General features: G+C 39.0%; 1 protein-coding gene across 1 annotated transcript in view; it reads right to left on the bottom strand.

Moving 5' to 3' along the window:
* LIN7A (lin-7 homolog A, crumbs cell polarity complex component) overlaps nt 1–15,122 on the bottom strand; it is a gene marked incomplete at both ends in the record, with an annotated part of 153,593 nt that extends 138,471 nt beyond the window's left edge. The window contains one exon of the mRNA XM_080705496.1: nt 15,041–15,122. Coding sequence (XP_080561622.1) covers nt 15,041–15,122 — 82 coding nt within the window. The remainder of the gene's footprint in view (nt 1–15,040) is intronic.
* Between the last annotated feature and the right edge of the window lie 770 nt (nt 15,123–15,892).

Below are 15,892 nucleotides of genomic sequence, written 5' to 3'. Positions count from 1 at the left end.
CAAAAAAGTGTTTCAGCATTCCCTCAGTAACATACATCAAGTGTTACTACTTTGTGTTATCTTCCATTATCCATTTACAAAAAAAAGAACACATTTTTTTTTCTTGGTGGTACTGGGGTTCCTGGAAGCCCTTCTACTTCCGGGCTACACTCCCAGACCTATTTTTTATACTTTTTTAAATTTGGAAACAGGGTCCCTTAAGCCAGCACGGCTGGCTTCAAACCTGCGTGATCCTCCTGTCTCCACCTCCCAAGCGCGGGATTATAAGTGTGCGCCACCACGCCTAGCAACACATTTTTTTAAATAACATATACTATACTGCAGAAGGAAAGAAAATAAATTCCGGTTAAAAATGAAAATTTTGGCTTGAAGAAATCAGCTTCAGATATCTGTAGGTTTTACTTAGGTAGAATATCTTTTCCATACTTAATGTTAGATAAATATATTACTTGGACCACTGATATCTATACTAAAACCCCAAGGTAGGTATTTTAATGTTGATGGGGAAGCAAAGTGCTTTTATGCCCTCCAGGGCATTTAGAACTAATCTTGAAGGAGAAAAGATGTAACAATTTTCTTCTTATGCCTGAAATTCCAGCTGTGCTGCCTTCCAAAATCCCTTTCTCTAGCTCCACTTGGAGGCAAATACTGTAGGAAATGGGTACGTGGGACACTATTACCACTTTTTCACACCCTCATACAAGCCTGTCTAAATTTCAGGCCTATAAAGAAGTTTTTTCTGTGCATTACAGATCACTGAAAGGTAATGTGAAGGTCACACTCATTATCTGTCAGTTCGTTGGCACAGGCTGGGAAGAAGGAATAGAATGTGGCTGCTATTTTTCTATACTTCTATTTATGGATTTTTACCTGTAATACCAAGAAACTAAGAACCATAATAAGCATTAAGTACAACCAATATCAAGCACCTGTTATTTTCCAGTACATTTAAAAACTATGGTCATAGATTTAAAATATAACTCTAGATTTTGAAACTACAGTATTTAATCTTTACTAACATTAGTACAGAATACATTTCTTTTATAAACATTGGGACAAAATTCTGTCCTTTTTCTCTGTGGCAACATGCTCTCCTAGCATGCCTCCCTCCTGCCTGTCCTGTGAAGGCTTTGCAAGCATCCCTGCCTCTACGATGCCTTTCAAGTCCATGTTCTTTACAGACCTATGCATTTGCTCTTGACAGTGTAGCATCGTGATTGTGCCCAAGGTCTCAAGAATCAATGATCCTGAGCTCCAATCTCCTCTATTTAGTGTCTTTACGCCTCAATTCTTAATTCTTCAAAATAACAATAGTATTTACCATATAGGTTTGTTTTGAGGATTATCTGAACAGAAACATGAAAAGCACTAGGCAAAATTCATGTCACATAGTAAACACTCAATATGTGTGAGGTTTAGCCATAATAGTAAAAATATCATAAATTGTCTACTTACTGTCCTTCTTGTCCCCTAGACTGCTAGCTCTATTTCTAGCCCTTGACTTGGTGCCTGGCACATACCATAGTAAGCTCTCATTTACTTTCCTTTGAGTGGCTAAGCAAAGGAAAGAAACATCAAGGAAATCTATCATCGTGCAAAGTGGGTTTCACTGTATCTATAAAAGGATGAAAGAAACAACATGTGGAGAGAGTAAGCAATGTTCTGTTTTCATAGATAGTAAGAGGAAGAATTGCAACTCAAATTCATAACTATTTAAGTCTGAAGCTTATGCACCTTTCATTTACTGCATTGGGGGAAATATGTATGTTCTCAATGAACTTTTACAGGAAAGGTATGAGGTAGGACAATTATTATTTTTAGTTTCACAGAGAAAACCTGAAGTACAAAGAGGTTAGTATCATAACAAGGATGCACAGATAGTAACAGGTCAAGGATGAATGGTGAGGACAACGCCGGGGTAGACTGGATTGGGTTCCAGCCATCTGGACCCAGAGCTCCTGCCTCATGTCTGCCTCTCCCTGCATCATGTGATGCTTTACAATTAAACAGTACTAAAAGAAGGAGTTCCAAATCACTCTTGGTTTTATTTTCCTCAGTCAACTATTTAACACATTTTTATATCTTTTGTTTATTGCGGTACCACAGGCATTTTTATATCTTTATATGATTAGCTTAGAAGATCCTAAGAAAGACTGAACATCTACACAACTCTAATTCTTGTCCTGAACAATTAATAAATCTTAAAGTCCATTTGGTAACAAATTTTCTAATCTATTAGTTACCTATTGTCGATACAATTTTCATGAACCTCTTTGTTTACTAATCACCAGAAGACATTGATTCTAATTTTGAACATAATAAATGTGAGGATTTTCTTTCTTTCTTTCTTTCTTTCTTTCTTTCTTTCTTTCTTTCTTTCTTTCTTTCTTTCAGTACTGGGATGGAACCCAGGGACATTCTACCTCCGAGCCACCTCTAGACCTGTTTTTTATTCTTTATTTTGAAACAGGGTCTCATTGCATTGCAAAGGGCCTCACTAAGTAGCTGAGGCTGGTCATGAACCTTGATCCTCCTGTCTCAGCCTCCCAAATGCTGGGATTACAAGCGTGTGCCACCATGCCCAGTTTAGGATTTTTTTTTTCTTGAATAAAAATCTGGCACTTTGTATTCTCTGCTCAGTTTCCTAGTTTGACCTCCTGAAATCATGCAGTGTTTGAAGAAAAACTACTACTTGGCTCAGCAAACACCTGAACATTTATCTTTCAAACACTGTAATAGGAAATGGGTATACACAGGTAAATACAAGAAGCTTCTGTTTATTTATGGGGACAGCCATGAAAAAGACTAATTTCAACTTCCCCTAATGTGTTCTAATAGAGTTACTAAAATGTTATTAAAGGGTTAAGAAATAAGTGATTTGGGGGAAGAGTAGGTTGTCAATTAGCAGAGTATACAGGAAAATTTTTATTTTGACCCCCCACCCCACTCCAGGCATCTCCAAAATGCTTCCTGCTACTAGAGAATCCCCAAAAAAGCATGGTCCTATTTCTTCATATTGCCAGAGGAAGCAAACACTCTCTGCCCCTGCCCCTGACAGTTGGGCAGGAGCATGGGAAAGAAGCAACAATCAGTGCTGAGTGGCTACTTGTATTAGATCCATTTCGAATACTTTATACATATCGGCTCATTTAAGACAACTCAGCCGTCGGTGCTATTTTTACTGTTTGCCATTTTACAGAAAAGAGAACTGAGACTGGAAACAGTCAAAAGACCTTCAAGGACGTTGTAGAAGTAGTGAGTAGAAAAGCTAGGATTGAAACACAGGCAGGACAGCTCCGGAATTCTGTCCTGTTTTTAAATTCTATGTGGTTTCCCATACAAGGCGATAGCCCAGAACTGATGCAGCGTACAATAGAAACTAGAAGGGACTAGTGTCAGAATGTCATTTTACAGCGTGCATGGCATTAACCATCCACTCTCTTATTCAATCCTCAGAGCCATGTTGTAAGACGGGTATGACCACCACTCAATCCCCTTCTGTTCTGTTCCTCTCTTCATTTTCTCTGTTTGAGTTGCTGTTTCTCATTGTTTGAACCCACCACGTTTATTTTCTTTGCACCTGCTGGCTCCTCTTCTCAAAGTGTCTTCTCCCAGATAACTGAAAGGCTGTCTCTGCTCTAAAGTCACCCTACTGGAATCTGACTGGGTAAGTAGCTCCCAGTCTCATTCCACTGTGTGCTTTCCTTCCTGCAGTTCTTGCTGTCTGGAATCATACTATCTGTTTACCTATTTAAGTGTTTTGTCTGTCCACTCTAACTGGAGTGTAAGTGCTGTCTCTAACATAATTTGTCTGTCTTGTTTACTTCAGTTATCCCCATCCCTAAATATAGAGTAGGTATGTCACATGCTAGGCATTCAAAAATATCAATTTTAGATTTTTGTTCCTACATTTCCTCGTTATTTTCGTTATTGTGAATTACCTTCACATCAAATCTCTTAACTTATTATTTGGATGTAAGAGGCTGTTATTGAAATACTAATTTGGATATGGGATTATTGATGTGTGTGTTTCAGTGAATCTATTGGCGTGGGAAATTCATTTAGGCCTTCTATTAGCTTTTCAGTTGGTAACTGAATACTCTGAAATGATCATTTTGACAGTTCCTTTTTCATAGTTTATTACTTACTCTTTTATTTAATATAGCACTGGATAACTCATTTGTGTACTATTCTCTCACCTCGATCGTAACATTTGGCATTGGCATCTAACGGCTCTTCTTTGCCATGATAAAAAGCCCCCTCCTTACAGATTACTAAAAGTTGTGTGTTTTGAAATCACATATTATTGTTGCCTTTCGTCACTGCTTTTATCAATATTTTTGAGATGTTATGACTTTAGTCTTTAATTTGTTCATGTAAAGAATTACAGTAAAATAGTTCCTAATACCGAACCATCCCCTCTTTCTTGGAAAAATCAATGGTTCTCAACTAGGTCTCCAAAGAGGAAATGTGGACATTTAACTGGTGTTAGCAGCACAATGATGGGATTAGTGGGATTTATACTGGCACTTAGTGCCTGAGAAGTAGGGATGCTCAAACTCCTACATGACAAATGCGTTTAGGGCCCCAATTAGTTGAGAACCATTTCTCACTGTGAATTTGATAGTTTTTCCATCATGCTTAAAAACATTATTAATGTGATTACTATATCAACACAGAATGGCTCCTCATTTTTAATAGGTCTAATATTTTTAAAGTAACTCTCTTAGGTTATGTGTCAGTATTTTATCATATTATTAGCATTGAAAAAATTTTATATTTAATTTTAAAGAGAGACTGGTATTTTTATATTTTGATAATTTTGTCACACTGTGAATTTTTTAACTAATACCCCCAATATTTTCCAAATCAACTCGTCTTAAAGCATATTGTCCCTATTATATATCAGGGTTATCAATATGAATCTAATCACATTCTAATGTGATTCTATGTAATGAATGAAGACTCCATTCATATCCACTGAATTTTAACTCTTTTGCAACCTGCCATTCAAGCTCGGTATAATTTTAGAATACTGATTTGGTTGGACAAATTATTTGCTGATTTTTCTAGCTCTAAAGTTAATAATGATATAATAAAGTTGATTATGATATAATATATAGCACTCATGTGAAATATGGGTAACAATGTTGAAGGGAGAACCAAACATTCTTGGAGCAGTGCTTCAACTGCTAGAAAGCCTTTTTACATCTCTCTGTTTTCAAGAAGAATTCTATAACACTTACAAAAGTGTCATCAATATAAATATGGCAAGACCTATTCCCAGTGGTACCCTGAACCCTTCATGGGGTCTTTAATAAGTGCCAATAATATGCCTAATATTTTTCTATTAAGAGGCAATATCTAACAGATTGATCTATCATGTCCTAAAACACTTTTATTACCTTTTTGGATGCCAGGTTATGTCCATAAGCAACTACTGCTTTTCTCTAATTTCCCTCAAAATCACTTTCAGCAGTCCCTCAGCCATACTCCCTACTTCCTTCATTGGTGTTTAAAGGAATCAGCTGTCACCTGATGCGCTTTCCTTCATCTAACATCTTACATTCATTTACATCTTATGAACATTGTTTGACTCCTATTTTTCTCTCCCTTTTAAATAAAGGTAATCCTTTGATAAGAAATAAACCCAAAAGACTGCATATGAAAATAACTATCAGCTCACCTAGCAACTAAACAAAAAGAACAAATCCACTGAGACCTGAAATAGCTACTGTATTTCTAGGAGAAGACACTATTAATTTTAATTAGAAGTTCTAGTTTTCTCTTCAGAGCAGATAGGTATCTGGGTATGACTTCAAAACCAGATTTAGCCCCACATGATTATTTTAAAGTGGTCTTTGGGTACATTTATTTTTATTATTTTATTTATTTTTTATTATTTTATTTACTTATTTATTTATTTTGGTACTGAAGTTCCTGGAAACCCTTCTACCTCGGGCTACACTCCCAGACCTAATTTTTATCTATATATTTTAAATTTGGAAACAGGGTGTCCTAAACCAGCAAGGCTGGCTTCGAACCTGTGGAATTCTCCTGTCTCCGCCTCCCAAGGGCGGGGATTACAAGCATGCACCACCACACCCGGCGCTATTTTATTTATTTTTATTAGGCAAGTTGTCAAATTCAGCTAGCATATTATTCAGCAAAAGGCAATTATAAAATAAAAACTCTATCACATGAATCAAAAGTAAAACATTGGTAGACCTGATAAGACTTTTAAAGATTATGTTCACATTTTACTAAAACAGAGTGATTTCAGATTAAATTTATTTTAACTTGTCAGGTCAATCATTCATCCACTTATGGTTTTTAGAAAGTAAAACAGTGTAGCTTTTGCACATGTGTAAAAGGATTGGACAATCCTGTAACCTACTCTCCATATTTCAAAAAATGTCTTCAGGTGGATTCTGACTTTTACCTTTAGGTTCTATTCAGAAATTAAAACAGCAGGATGAATACAGATATGATACAGAGATGTGAATGTTAGCGCCAATAAATCCGGTGCTTTCTTGGCCCTGGATAGCTTGCTCTGCTACACTCTCCCACCCCCCCACATAAGCAAAGTAACAGGTGCCATTCTTACATGATTTTGTATTGAAAGGTTTTGTTGTTCTGCTCTGGCCCTGGAGATTGAACCCAGAGTCTTACGCATGCTAGGCTCTACTTCAGAGTTCTGAACTCATTCCTTTTAAGTTTAAGATTGAGATAGTAAGAAAAATTTCTTTCCCTAAGTTTTCCAGAGAGACCTTGAATGTGATCCTCCTGCCTCAATCTCCCATGTTAACTGGGATTGGTCACTATTCCCAGCTTCTTCTTATTTCTTTTAAAGTTTACCAATACCTCATGGTACCTAACCCGGCTAAGTCACTTATAGTCATTAATTTATTAAATCAATAAACAAAGATGAAGAGGTGCCAATTATGTGTCACAAAATGAATTGGGTTCTATGTAAACAAATGCTACCTGGACTCTCACTTGGTAGAGTGGAGATCCCAAAAGACAAATGTCAAGAACTCTCTCCAAAAGACGCAAGTTTTGTAAAATTTGACATCATTATGAATACTCAGTACATTTCCCGTTTGATATAACTCCCTATATAACTTTCCATTTGATATGATTTCCCATACTGAAGACCTAGGCTCTTCTAGTTCCCGAAAAAATACTCTAGCAGCAAAAGTGTTCATTTTAAAAATGGTAGGAGTGTACCAAATACATCTCAGGGTGTGGATAGCTGACACAGCAAACTAGAACGTAGTCACTAGATGTCTTTTTCTGGAAGTTCTTATCAGTAATTTCTGGGTTTCTTTTAAAATTCAGAACTACATATAAAATTACCCTAAGTACAATATACATATTTTTGAGTCCTTTTCTTGGTAACTTGTCATTATCAAACAAAAACAAAAGGTGGATATAGTAAACTTCTGATTCCTAGAAAGTGTTCTATAAATATAAAGTGCAAAGGAGACAATATTGATTTGCAAAAAAATCAATAAAAATAATTTTTAAAACACTTCTCAAGAGAAGAAATACAAATTACCAATAAATGTATGAAAAATATCATTAGCAATCAGGGAGATGTGAATAAAACTACACTGAGATTCTTTCTAGCTCCATTTACAGTGGCAATACTCAAGAACACAAACAACACTAAATTCTGGTGAGGACATGGGGAAATAAGAACTCTTCTACACCGTGGGTGAGATTGCAACTTAGTGAAGCTTCTGTGGAATTTCCTCAGAAAACTAGAAATAGATCCACCATACATTCCAGCTATACCACTCCTGGGTATCTTTCCAAAGGAATCAGAATTAGAATATTATAGTGATAAAAGCATACCCATGTTTATAACAGCACAATTCACAATAGCCACATCATGGGACCAGCCTATGTGTTAACAGATGAATGGATTACAAAATTATAGTATACATAAACAATGGAATTCTACTCAGCAATAAAGAAGAACAAAATTACATCATTTGCAGGAAAATGGATGGATCTGGGGGAAATTATGATCAGTGAGATTAGCTAGTAACAGAAAGTGGGGAGTAATTAGGCGATCACAGAGACTTTAGACAGAAGAGAAGAAAGCCTAGTGGAGGAATAGAGGGTTAAGGTGGTAGGAAGGGGAGAGCGAATTAATGAAGGAAATACTTGCATTGATGGATAATTAATGACAGATACACTTCCATTGATATAATGTACATATATGAAATTATCAATGCCAAACTCAATTTCATGTATGGGGAAGGAAAAGGTGTGGGTTGGGAATCTAGGGAAAAGCTCATCAGGTGCTGTGTGCATTATGTCCCTATTGTTCTGAACTTCATTATAATGTGAAACTTCAATGCACCAGTAAAAACATATTTTTTTAAAAAATTACCAAATAAAATAATAAAAGAATAAGTGCTTATCAGAACCTTCAGAAAATACGAGAAAGCAACCAAGCACTTAATGTTCGGGAAACTAAAACATTTTGGTGCTGATGTGGGAAGTCGTTAGTACAAAAGGCATAAAATATTGTCAGCTCTTCTGATATTCCTCTCCAATCAAGAGCACCAGGGCATACATCTTTAAAACAACATAAAAAAATCATAATTTTTATTTTTCTTCTTCCTTATCATTTTTCAAGTCAAATAAAAAATACTAATGAGGAACAAGAGAAGGGCAAGCTCCTTTGGACTGTGAGCAAAAGCAATTTTCAGGCAAATACAGATTTTATAAAAACTGGTGAATAGAACTGATTAGAAAAGCTATAGGCTGCCCAAGGCTTGAATTGGAAGATACATGAAGTAATAAGCGCTGCATGCCTTGAAAAGTGGAAAGGAAAGAGAAAATTTTTAATGTATCACAAAATCTATGAAAAATGTGGCACCCATGGGATTCTCATTGGCATTCAGTTTTTGTTCTCATGTTTTTCTTTTTTGTTGTTGTTGTTGTTTCTGTTATTTTTTCAGTAAGGTAGAAGCACACAGAAAAAAAGCTCTTGATTTTGTGTTAGAATTTTTAAGAGACAATAGTTTGATTTTTTTTTAAATAGAGAAAGCATGATAAGATTAGTTTAATGAATATTTTAAATTACAATTTAAAGAAGCCAAGAAATAAAGATTTCCATTTCCATTTTGCAACTTATCCAAATTGAAATTAATTCACAGAAAAGTAAGACGAGTCATGCCAACACTGTATCTCATATAGACACTTAAATACAGATTGTAATCAACTGGTCATGTCATCAAATATGAAATATTTTAAATTTCATAATATTAATTAACTCTTAGAAATGTCTTAATTATTCATTTTTTTCACAAGTTGCTTTTGAACTATTGCATCACTATGTTTTTAAAAAGCCATTTGGCTTAGACTTAAGAGGAAAAGTTCAGCAAAAGTGAAAATTTGAAGAATTCTTTTATATTATCTTTTATGACCTTGAAATGGAAAGTGAAGGAGAGTTACCACTATGGTACTTAGGAAAGTACTCAAAACCAGGAAGTCTAGCAAAGCACATTTATGGGCTTCACAATGAAGATATTAAATATCACAATTGCACTCTGCTTTGGTGCCTTGGGTTTAGCTGAACGTTATTCCTGGTTTTCGAGATTACAATCTGGGCAAACCAATCTCTACTGTTGGGAAGCGCTGTTCTGAAAATTTTAAAGTCTGGAAGAGAAGAATTATATACTAATCTCTTTATAGGCATCTTTACTTTGCCACATGGGTAAATTACCTGTATTACTTCCTATAACCACTGTCTAACATAGAATATAAGACTGAAAATGAATACATCACATATTATGACCACTTGGATTCAACATGTAGATTTATGCATAGTGACATGTAAATTACAGTACTCAGTATATCTTTGAAAATCTAATTATAACATATGATGTTTTAGCCCAGCAATAAAAAGAAGGAAAAAGCAGATCTGTAGCTTTCCTTGGTATCCATAACCCAATTTCTATCCCAGAACACACATTTTAAATGAAACTGTTTCTTGATAATTTTAAATTTTGATTATCTTCTTGTTTCTTGAAAAATTTCATTTATTGATATATTAACCAGATGTTAACCCAGCTGCAAATGAGAAGCTCCTCTTTTGTATACTCGTTCTTCTTTCTGCGTGCATTTTCTAAGGCTCTTATTAACATAAAACATCAAAGTAAAGTTAAAATTTGCTTTCTTAATGACCCTTCCTTGACCAACACTAACTAAATAGGTTCTTTCCCCTTATTCTTCATCCCAATTACATGTTTATTTCCTTCAGAGTACTTCATATTCTCAACTAACCTAAAATCATAATTATGGTGACATCATCTGGCATGCCTATAAACTTAACCCATCTCCTTTTCAGCCTTTCCTCCCTCTTCTCATTTTTTCACTCTGGCTTCCTTGATGTTCCCAGGATGTCCATGTGAGTTCTTCCTCCTGAGCATATTTTCTCAAAAATATGTGACATTTGCTTCCTTTCCTTTTTTAGGGCTCTTCTCCAAGCTCACCAGCTCTGGAGGGCCTTCCTTGGCTAATACAGCTAAAATAGCAGCCGCTATCATTCTCCTGTATCCAGTTTTATTTCCTCCTCCTAGCAATGAAGAGTTGTGTATGTACTTGTTTTTCCTGTGACTCGTAATAGCATACACACACATATCTATATGTATAGGTATATATATATAGGTATATATAGTACTATATATATGTATATAGAGGTATGTATATTTGTATATAGTACTATATGTATGTATATGTAGGTATATAGAGGTATATATATGTATATATATAGTACTATATGTATGTATATATAGGTATATAGAGGTATATATATATAGTACTATATGTATGTATATATAGATACATATAGGTATATATAGTACCATATATATAGCACACTATATAGTACACTATATATGTGCTATATTTATAGTACACTATATATATGGGTGTGTATATGCTATTGAGAGTACACTATATATGGGTGCGTACATGCATATATATATGCAATTTTTGAGGTACTGGGGATGGAACCCTGTGGCATTCTACCTCTGAACTACACCCCCAGCCCTATTTTTTTATTCTTCATTTTGAAACAGATTCTCACTGAGTTGCAAAGGGCCTCACTAAGTAGTAGCTGAGGCTGTCCACGAACCACAATCCTCCTGTCTCAGCCTCCCAAATACAGGGATTACATGTGTGTGCCACCACGCCTGGCTCCCATTATATTTTTAAATATACTTTAATTAATGCATTGAAATCATAAATCATATTAGGGTTTAGTGTGATATAAACATACATTTAGGCAGTATACTTTGCATTTCCCCCTGGAATCCCAACCTGCAACACCATTAGATTTTATCTACTTTGTTCGTTAGCACTCTCATAGTTCTTAAAACGATGTACGGCATTAAGGCTGATACTCAATACTTATTAGTTATATTAATTAATCTCTTATTTATTATCTGTCTCTCCCACTAGACTCTTAAGGACTATAAAAGCAGAAACTTTTTTTTATTCCCATGGTATCTTGCATTTAATCAGTGGTAAATGCATATTTGAATGAATGAAGGGATTGTTTGCTTGTATGTGGGTGTTTTTTAGAACTCTCTCCCCTAGTAGGCTCAAATTATCATGAAAACTAGAATTGTATCTGTTTAGCTTTTTAATGTATACCATTCCCACAGTAGGGTCTGATTTATAGTCTACACTCAGTAAGCAAATGACAGATACCATAGCCTAGGACCAGAGTAAACAGGGATCTACCCTGGCAGAGCCACCTAGAGGTCTCCAAGGGGTTAATCGAGTTATTAGTGGTAGATGGAAAAGAGTTGAGGATGTACACAGAGCCATGAAAGTCCTGGGTCACCTTGATCATCTTTCTGGACTCCACTGGACCTTTAACAGGCTTGCTTCCCAGAGAAGACCCAAGAAGCAAGGCGCAGGCTTCTGAGCTTGTTGTCTTCTGATTTTGAGGAGGAGCAAACTTAATTTCAACTCATAGCTTTGCTTTGTTTTGTTAAAACCTTGCCCTGAAGACTCCAGACACATCCGCTTATGATGCCAAAGGTTGCTGAACAAGAAGAATCCGATTTTTATCATACACTCTCCCACTGTGTGGTAGGGAAACCTCCTCGAATACATCTCCTATCATCATTTCTTGTTTCCCATTTGTAAGGTGAAGATACTAGAAAAGAACCACTATGAAATTATGGACTGTGTCTTCAAATTCATTGAGATGTCCTTGGGAGGCTTTGTCAAACATCTTTCCTTCTTCCCCATACCCATCTGCCACAATCCTTCTTGGTTAAAAAACTATAACATCAGTGAGCTACCATTACTGACGAGACTCCATCACAAGAATAAGGGGAAGAAAGGTTAAGAACTACTGGCTCATGTGGTTGCCACCACACAGGGCCCAAATGTCATGACTCTGAACTCTTATTTTGGTTCACTACTAAATCTTTCTATTCAACAGTACTTAACTTACTGCTGTCTTCAGTTTACTACACAGACTTGCGTTACCTTTTTATCCTACCATGAGTTAGGGACAATGGGAATTCGGCACTGAGAATTCAAAGATGAATTCAACAATAGTCTCCTCATTTAAGTGCTCCACAAACGGGGGAAACAGGTGTGATACAGTGTGATAAAATCCTCAATAGCACCACAACAGTGGGCAGGTGGAGAGTCCATCAAAGGGTACAGGGACAACCTGGGGGAGGAATAATCTGGAAAATCTGCCAATAGGTGACCAGAGTCCTAACTTTAATTAATTGAATCAAAGGCTGCTAAAGCTGCACAGTGTCAGGACCACCTACTTCCAAACACGTGATGTGGCAAAAAGGGAAACTGATGTCCAAAAAGATTTACTGACTCATCCAAAGTAGAGTACCTAAGTTGCCACAAGGATCCTAGCAAGTGTTACTGTGCTGTCTCTATTAACAAGATGTTTCTTTCAGGGACACTGTTTAGAATTCCTCATTTTGTCCGTTTCATGATAAAATTAAACAATTAATCATGTGAATGTGTAAATGATAATGTGAGAAATCATAATTTTGTATAAATGGTATTATATTATGCTATATATGTGTAATGAATGTATAAATCATAATACATATATAAACCTAACTCATGGCAGTGGTGCCAACAACCCATCATTCAAAATAGTGCAAACTGCTGGTGAATTCATTTAGATCTATGACTAGTATAACCCACCTCATCCTGAGCTACTGCATAGACTCACGCTGAGAAGGACATAGACTCACACTGAGAAGAACAAGTACAGCTTTTGTGTGAACAAGAACAAACTTTAAGAATAGATCTTGGTCGGTTTACCACCTCCCTTAACAATTGACTGCGACATCTAAAAACTAAGACGAAACCCCAAAAGTGACATGTTTTTATCAGTCATAGTAGTAGGAGTATGTAAAATTGCTCAGGTATGCAATCTTCTCAGAGGTTTTGCTCCTAAAGTAGCTGCTTTACTGGGGATGTTTAATGACTGTGATTTAGTAATGGGACAATATAAGAGCTCATCACATTAAAATAGAAATACTTGGAAAATCCATAGTTTCTAATAGCTTGCCATCTGTTTGGCTTTTACTGGCAATGATTTATCCTGCTTAGTGCAGATGATGATATTGGGGGTGAAATCATGGATTATACGATGGATTTCTGAGCCTTTTAACTACTGTTATTAATTTGCTACCTGGTAAATCAACACTTTCCAAAATAAATTTATTTTTCTTAATTCTGTTCTTTTTTTTTAAATTCTTATCCCAAATAAGGTTGCCATGGGCACCTCAAAGCATCTATTCTGGCGCCAACAGAATGAGTTCAAGTCATCCATGATCTCTCCAAATTAAAAACCTCAAACTGAGTTCACTGGCTCTTTCACTTGTATTCACAGCAAGGATGCTCTTTTGCCTTGTCCCACCGTCTACTTTAATCCTCTAGAAAGAAAAATTTGAGGGGGACATCGACTAAATCATTTTCCTCTGAGCATATCATTTCCAAATGGCCGCCCCGGGTCCTAAATCCGGCCTCTGCGGACAGGGACTAGAGGGTGCCCTCTCTCTGCAGAGCCATGGGACTCCCCTAACGCCTTTATAACTGCACGTCAGAAACCAGAAAGGAAACTCGAACAGTCAGGGACAGGTATAACCCGGCACGGGTGCACCAGAGAGGCCCGGATCGCAGCGGTTCACCCAGCCCTGGGCTTGGCGAGGTCCTTCCTGGGGGGAAGGTGGGGGGGGGGGGGGCAAACGCCGCGTCCCCATTGAAGTCCGCGGGCAGGACGCACAGGGCTGCAGGTCAGAAGTTAAAATTTAACCCAACCTGCGCTGCGTCCCCGCGCCTTACACCAGCCAGGACACCGCGGTGGCACCGAGCTAGGAGGAAACCAGGGTTGTCCGGGGCTGGAGAACTACGAGTTGCTGCCGCCCGGGAGCTGCAGGCGGAGGGAGCGCAGCGGCCCCAGCCGCAGCTGCAGACGCGCGATCCCGGCTGGGGAGCCGGGCTCAGCCCGGGGCGCAGCGGCCGGCGCTCGCGTTGCCCTTTCGGCAGAGGGCAGCTCGGGCTGCTGCAGCCCTGCCCGCCCCCGGGGCACCGCGGCTGGACCCACCGGGTCCTCGGGAGCCGGGACAAACTTCCTTCCTCCCGGGTCCCCGCCGAGCCGGCTGGCAGGGCTCTCTCCCGGGTCTCCGTCCCGGAGAGCTTCCTCAGCCCCTCTCCATCCCCGAGCCCCGGGAGCCCAGCGGTCCCCGCGCAGCCTCTCCAACAAAGGGGCGACCGGGAGCGGTGGCGGGGATGCCGGAGGCGGCGAAGCATCCCCTCGCCCACCGGGGCCAGGGCGCGAAGGGGACCTGGCAGGAGAGAAAGGGGAAGAAAGTGTCCTGCTCCGGGCGGGCGCGAACGCCTCCCCGGTGGTCCCCGCTCGCCGGCCCCCCTACCCCAGCGCGCCCCGCTGTCCCGGTGGGAGTTGGCAGGGGCGGCGAGGGGACGCGGTGGCCCCGCGGGCGAGCCGCTCCCTTACCTCTGTCCAGAGTAAGCGGCTGGACCACTGTCAATGTCGCCATGTCTGCCGTGGGAGCCGAAGTGACGCTCGGCTTCAGCATCAGCTGCCGCTTGTAGTGAGAAAAAGAGGAGGAGATTGGGGGCGGGGGTGGAGAGGGAAGACGGAAAGGAGGGGGAGGAGGGGGAAGGCAGGAAGGTGGTGATGGAGGAGAAGAGAGCTTGGGTGGTTTGGCAGCCGGGTGGAGACGCGGCTGCTCCTCCGGCGCCGCGCGGAGTGGAGCAGGTATCCGAGCGCGCCCGCAGCGCCAGGCTGGCCGAGGAAGGCTCTGCCCGGAACTTTGCTCCTCCACCCGGGCGGCGCTGGGCGGGGGTAGCTGGGGAGTCGCTTTCTTTCAACTTTCCACTCGAATAAAATGGTCAGCAGATACACGCGCGTGTGGAGAAGAGGGAAAGGAAAGGGGGAGACGGAGGAGGGGGAGAAGGGGAGGTTTTTTTAGATTGAGAAAAATGATCAACCCTGTAAATGCTATCGCCTTCCGAGAAAAAATGCTCCCAGTATTAGAGATGTTGGGTCTTTAAATTGTCGTTACTGTTAATTTCGTTAAAGTTTTTTGGAATGTTGGCTGAACAGCAGTGCACAGGATAACCGACCTCGTGCCAGGGTTCCAGGAGCTAGCATCTCTATAGGACGTGGGTGTGCTGCCTAGAAAATAACTTGCCTTTGAAAGCAAACTTGTAAAAAAAAAAAAAAAAAAAAAAAAAAAAAGTTAGTTTATAACTTAAAAAAAAGCATGGAGATCAGTTTCTATAACTAAGTTTGAAAAATATTCACCTACCGCTTTTCTCTGTTGATCTATATATAACCAGCGTT

Source organism: Muscardinus avellanarius (genome assembly GCF_963383645.1).
Source record: "Muscardinus avellanarius genome assembly, chromosome: 11".
Taxonomy (NCBI): domain Eukaryota; kingdom Metazoa; phylum Chordata; class Mammalia; order Rodentia; family Gliridae; genus Muscardinus; species Muscardinus avellanarius.
Note: the sequence above shows the minus strand (reverse complement) of the source record. Positions and strands in the feature narration are given on the sequence as shown.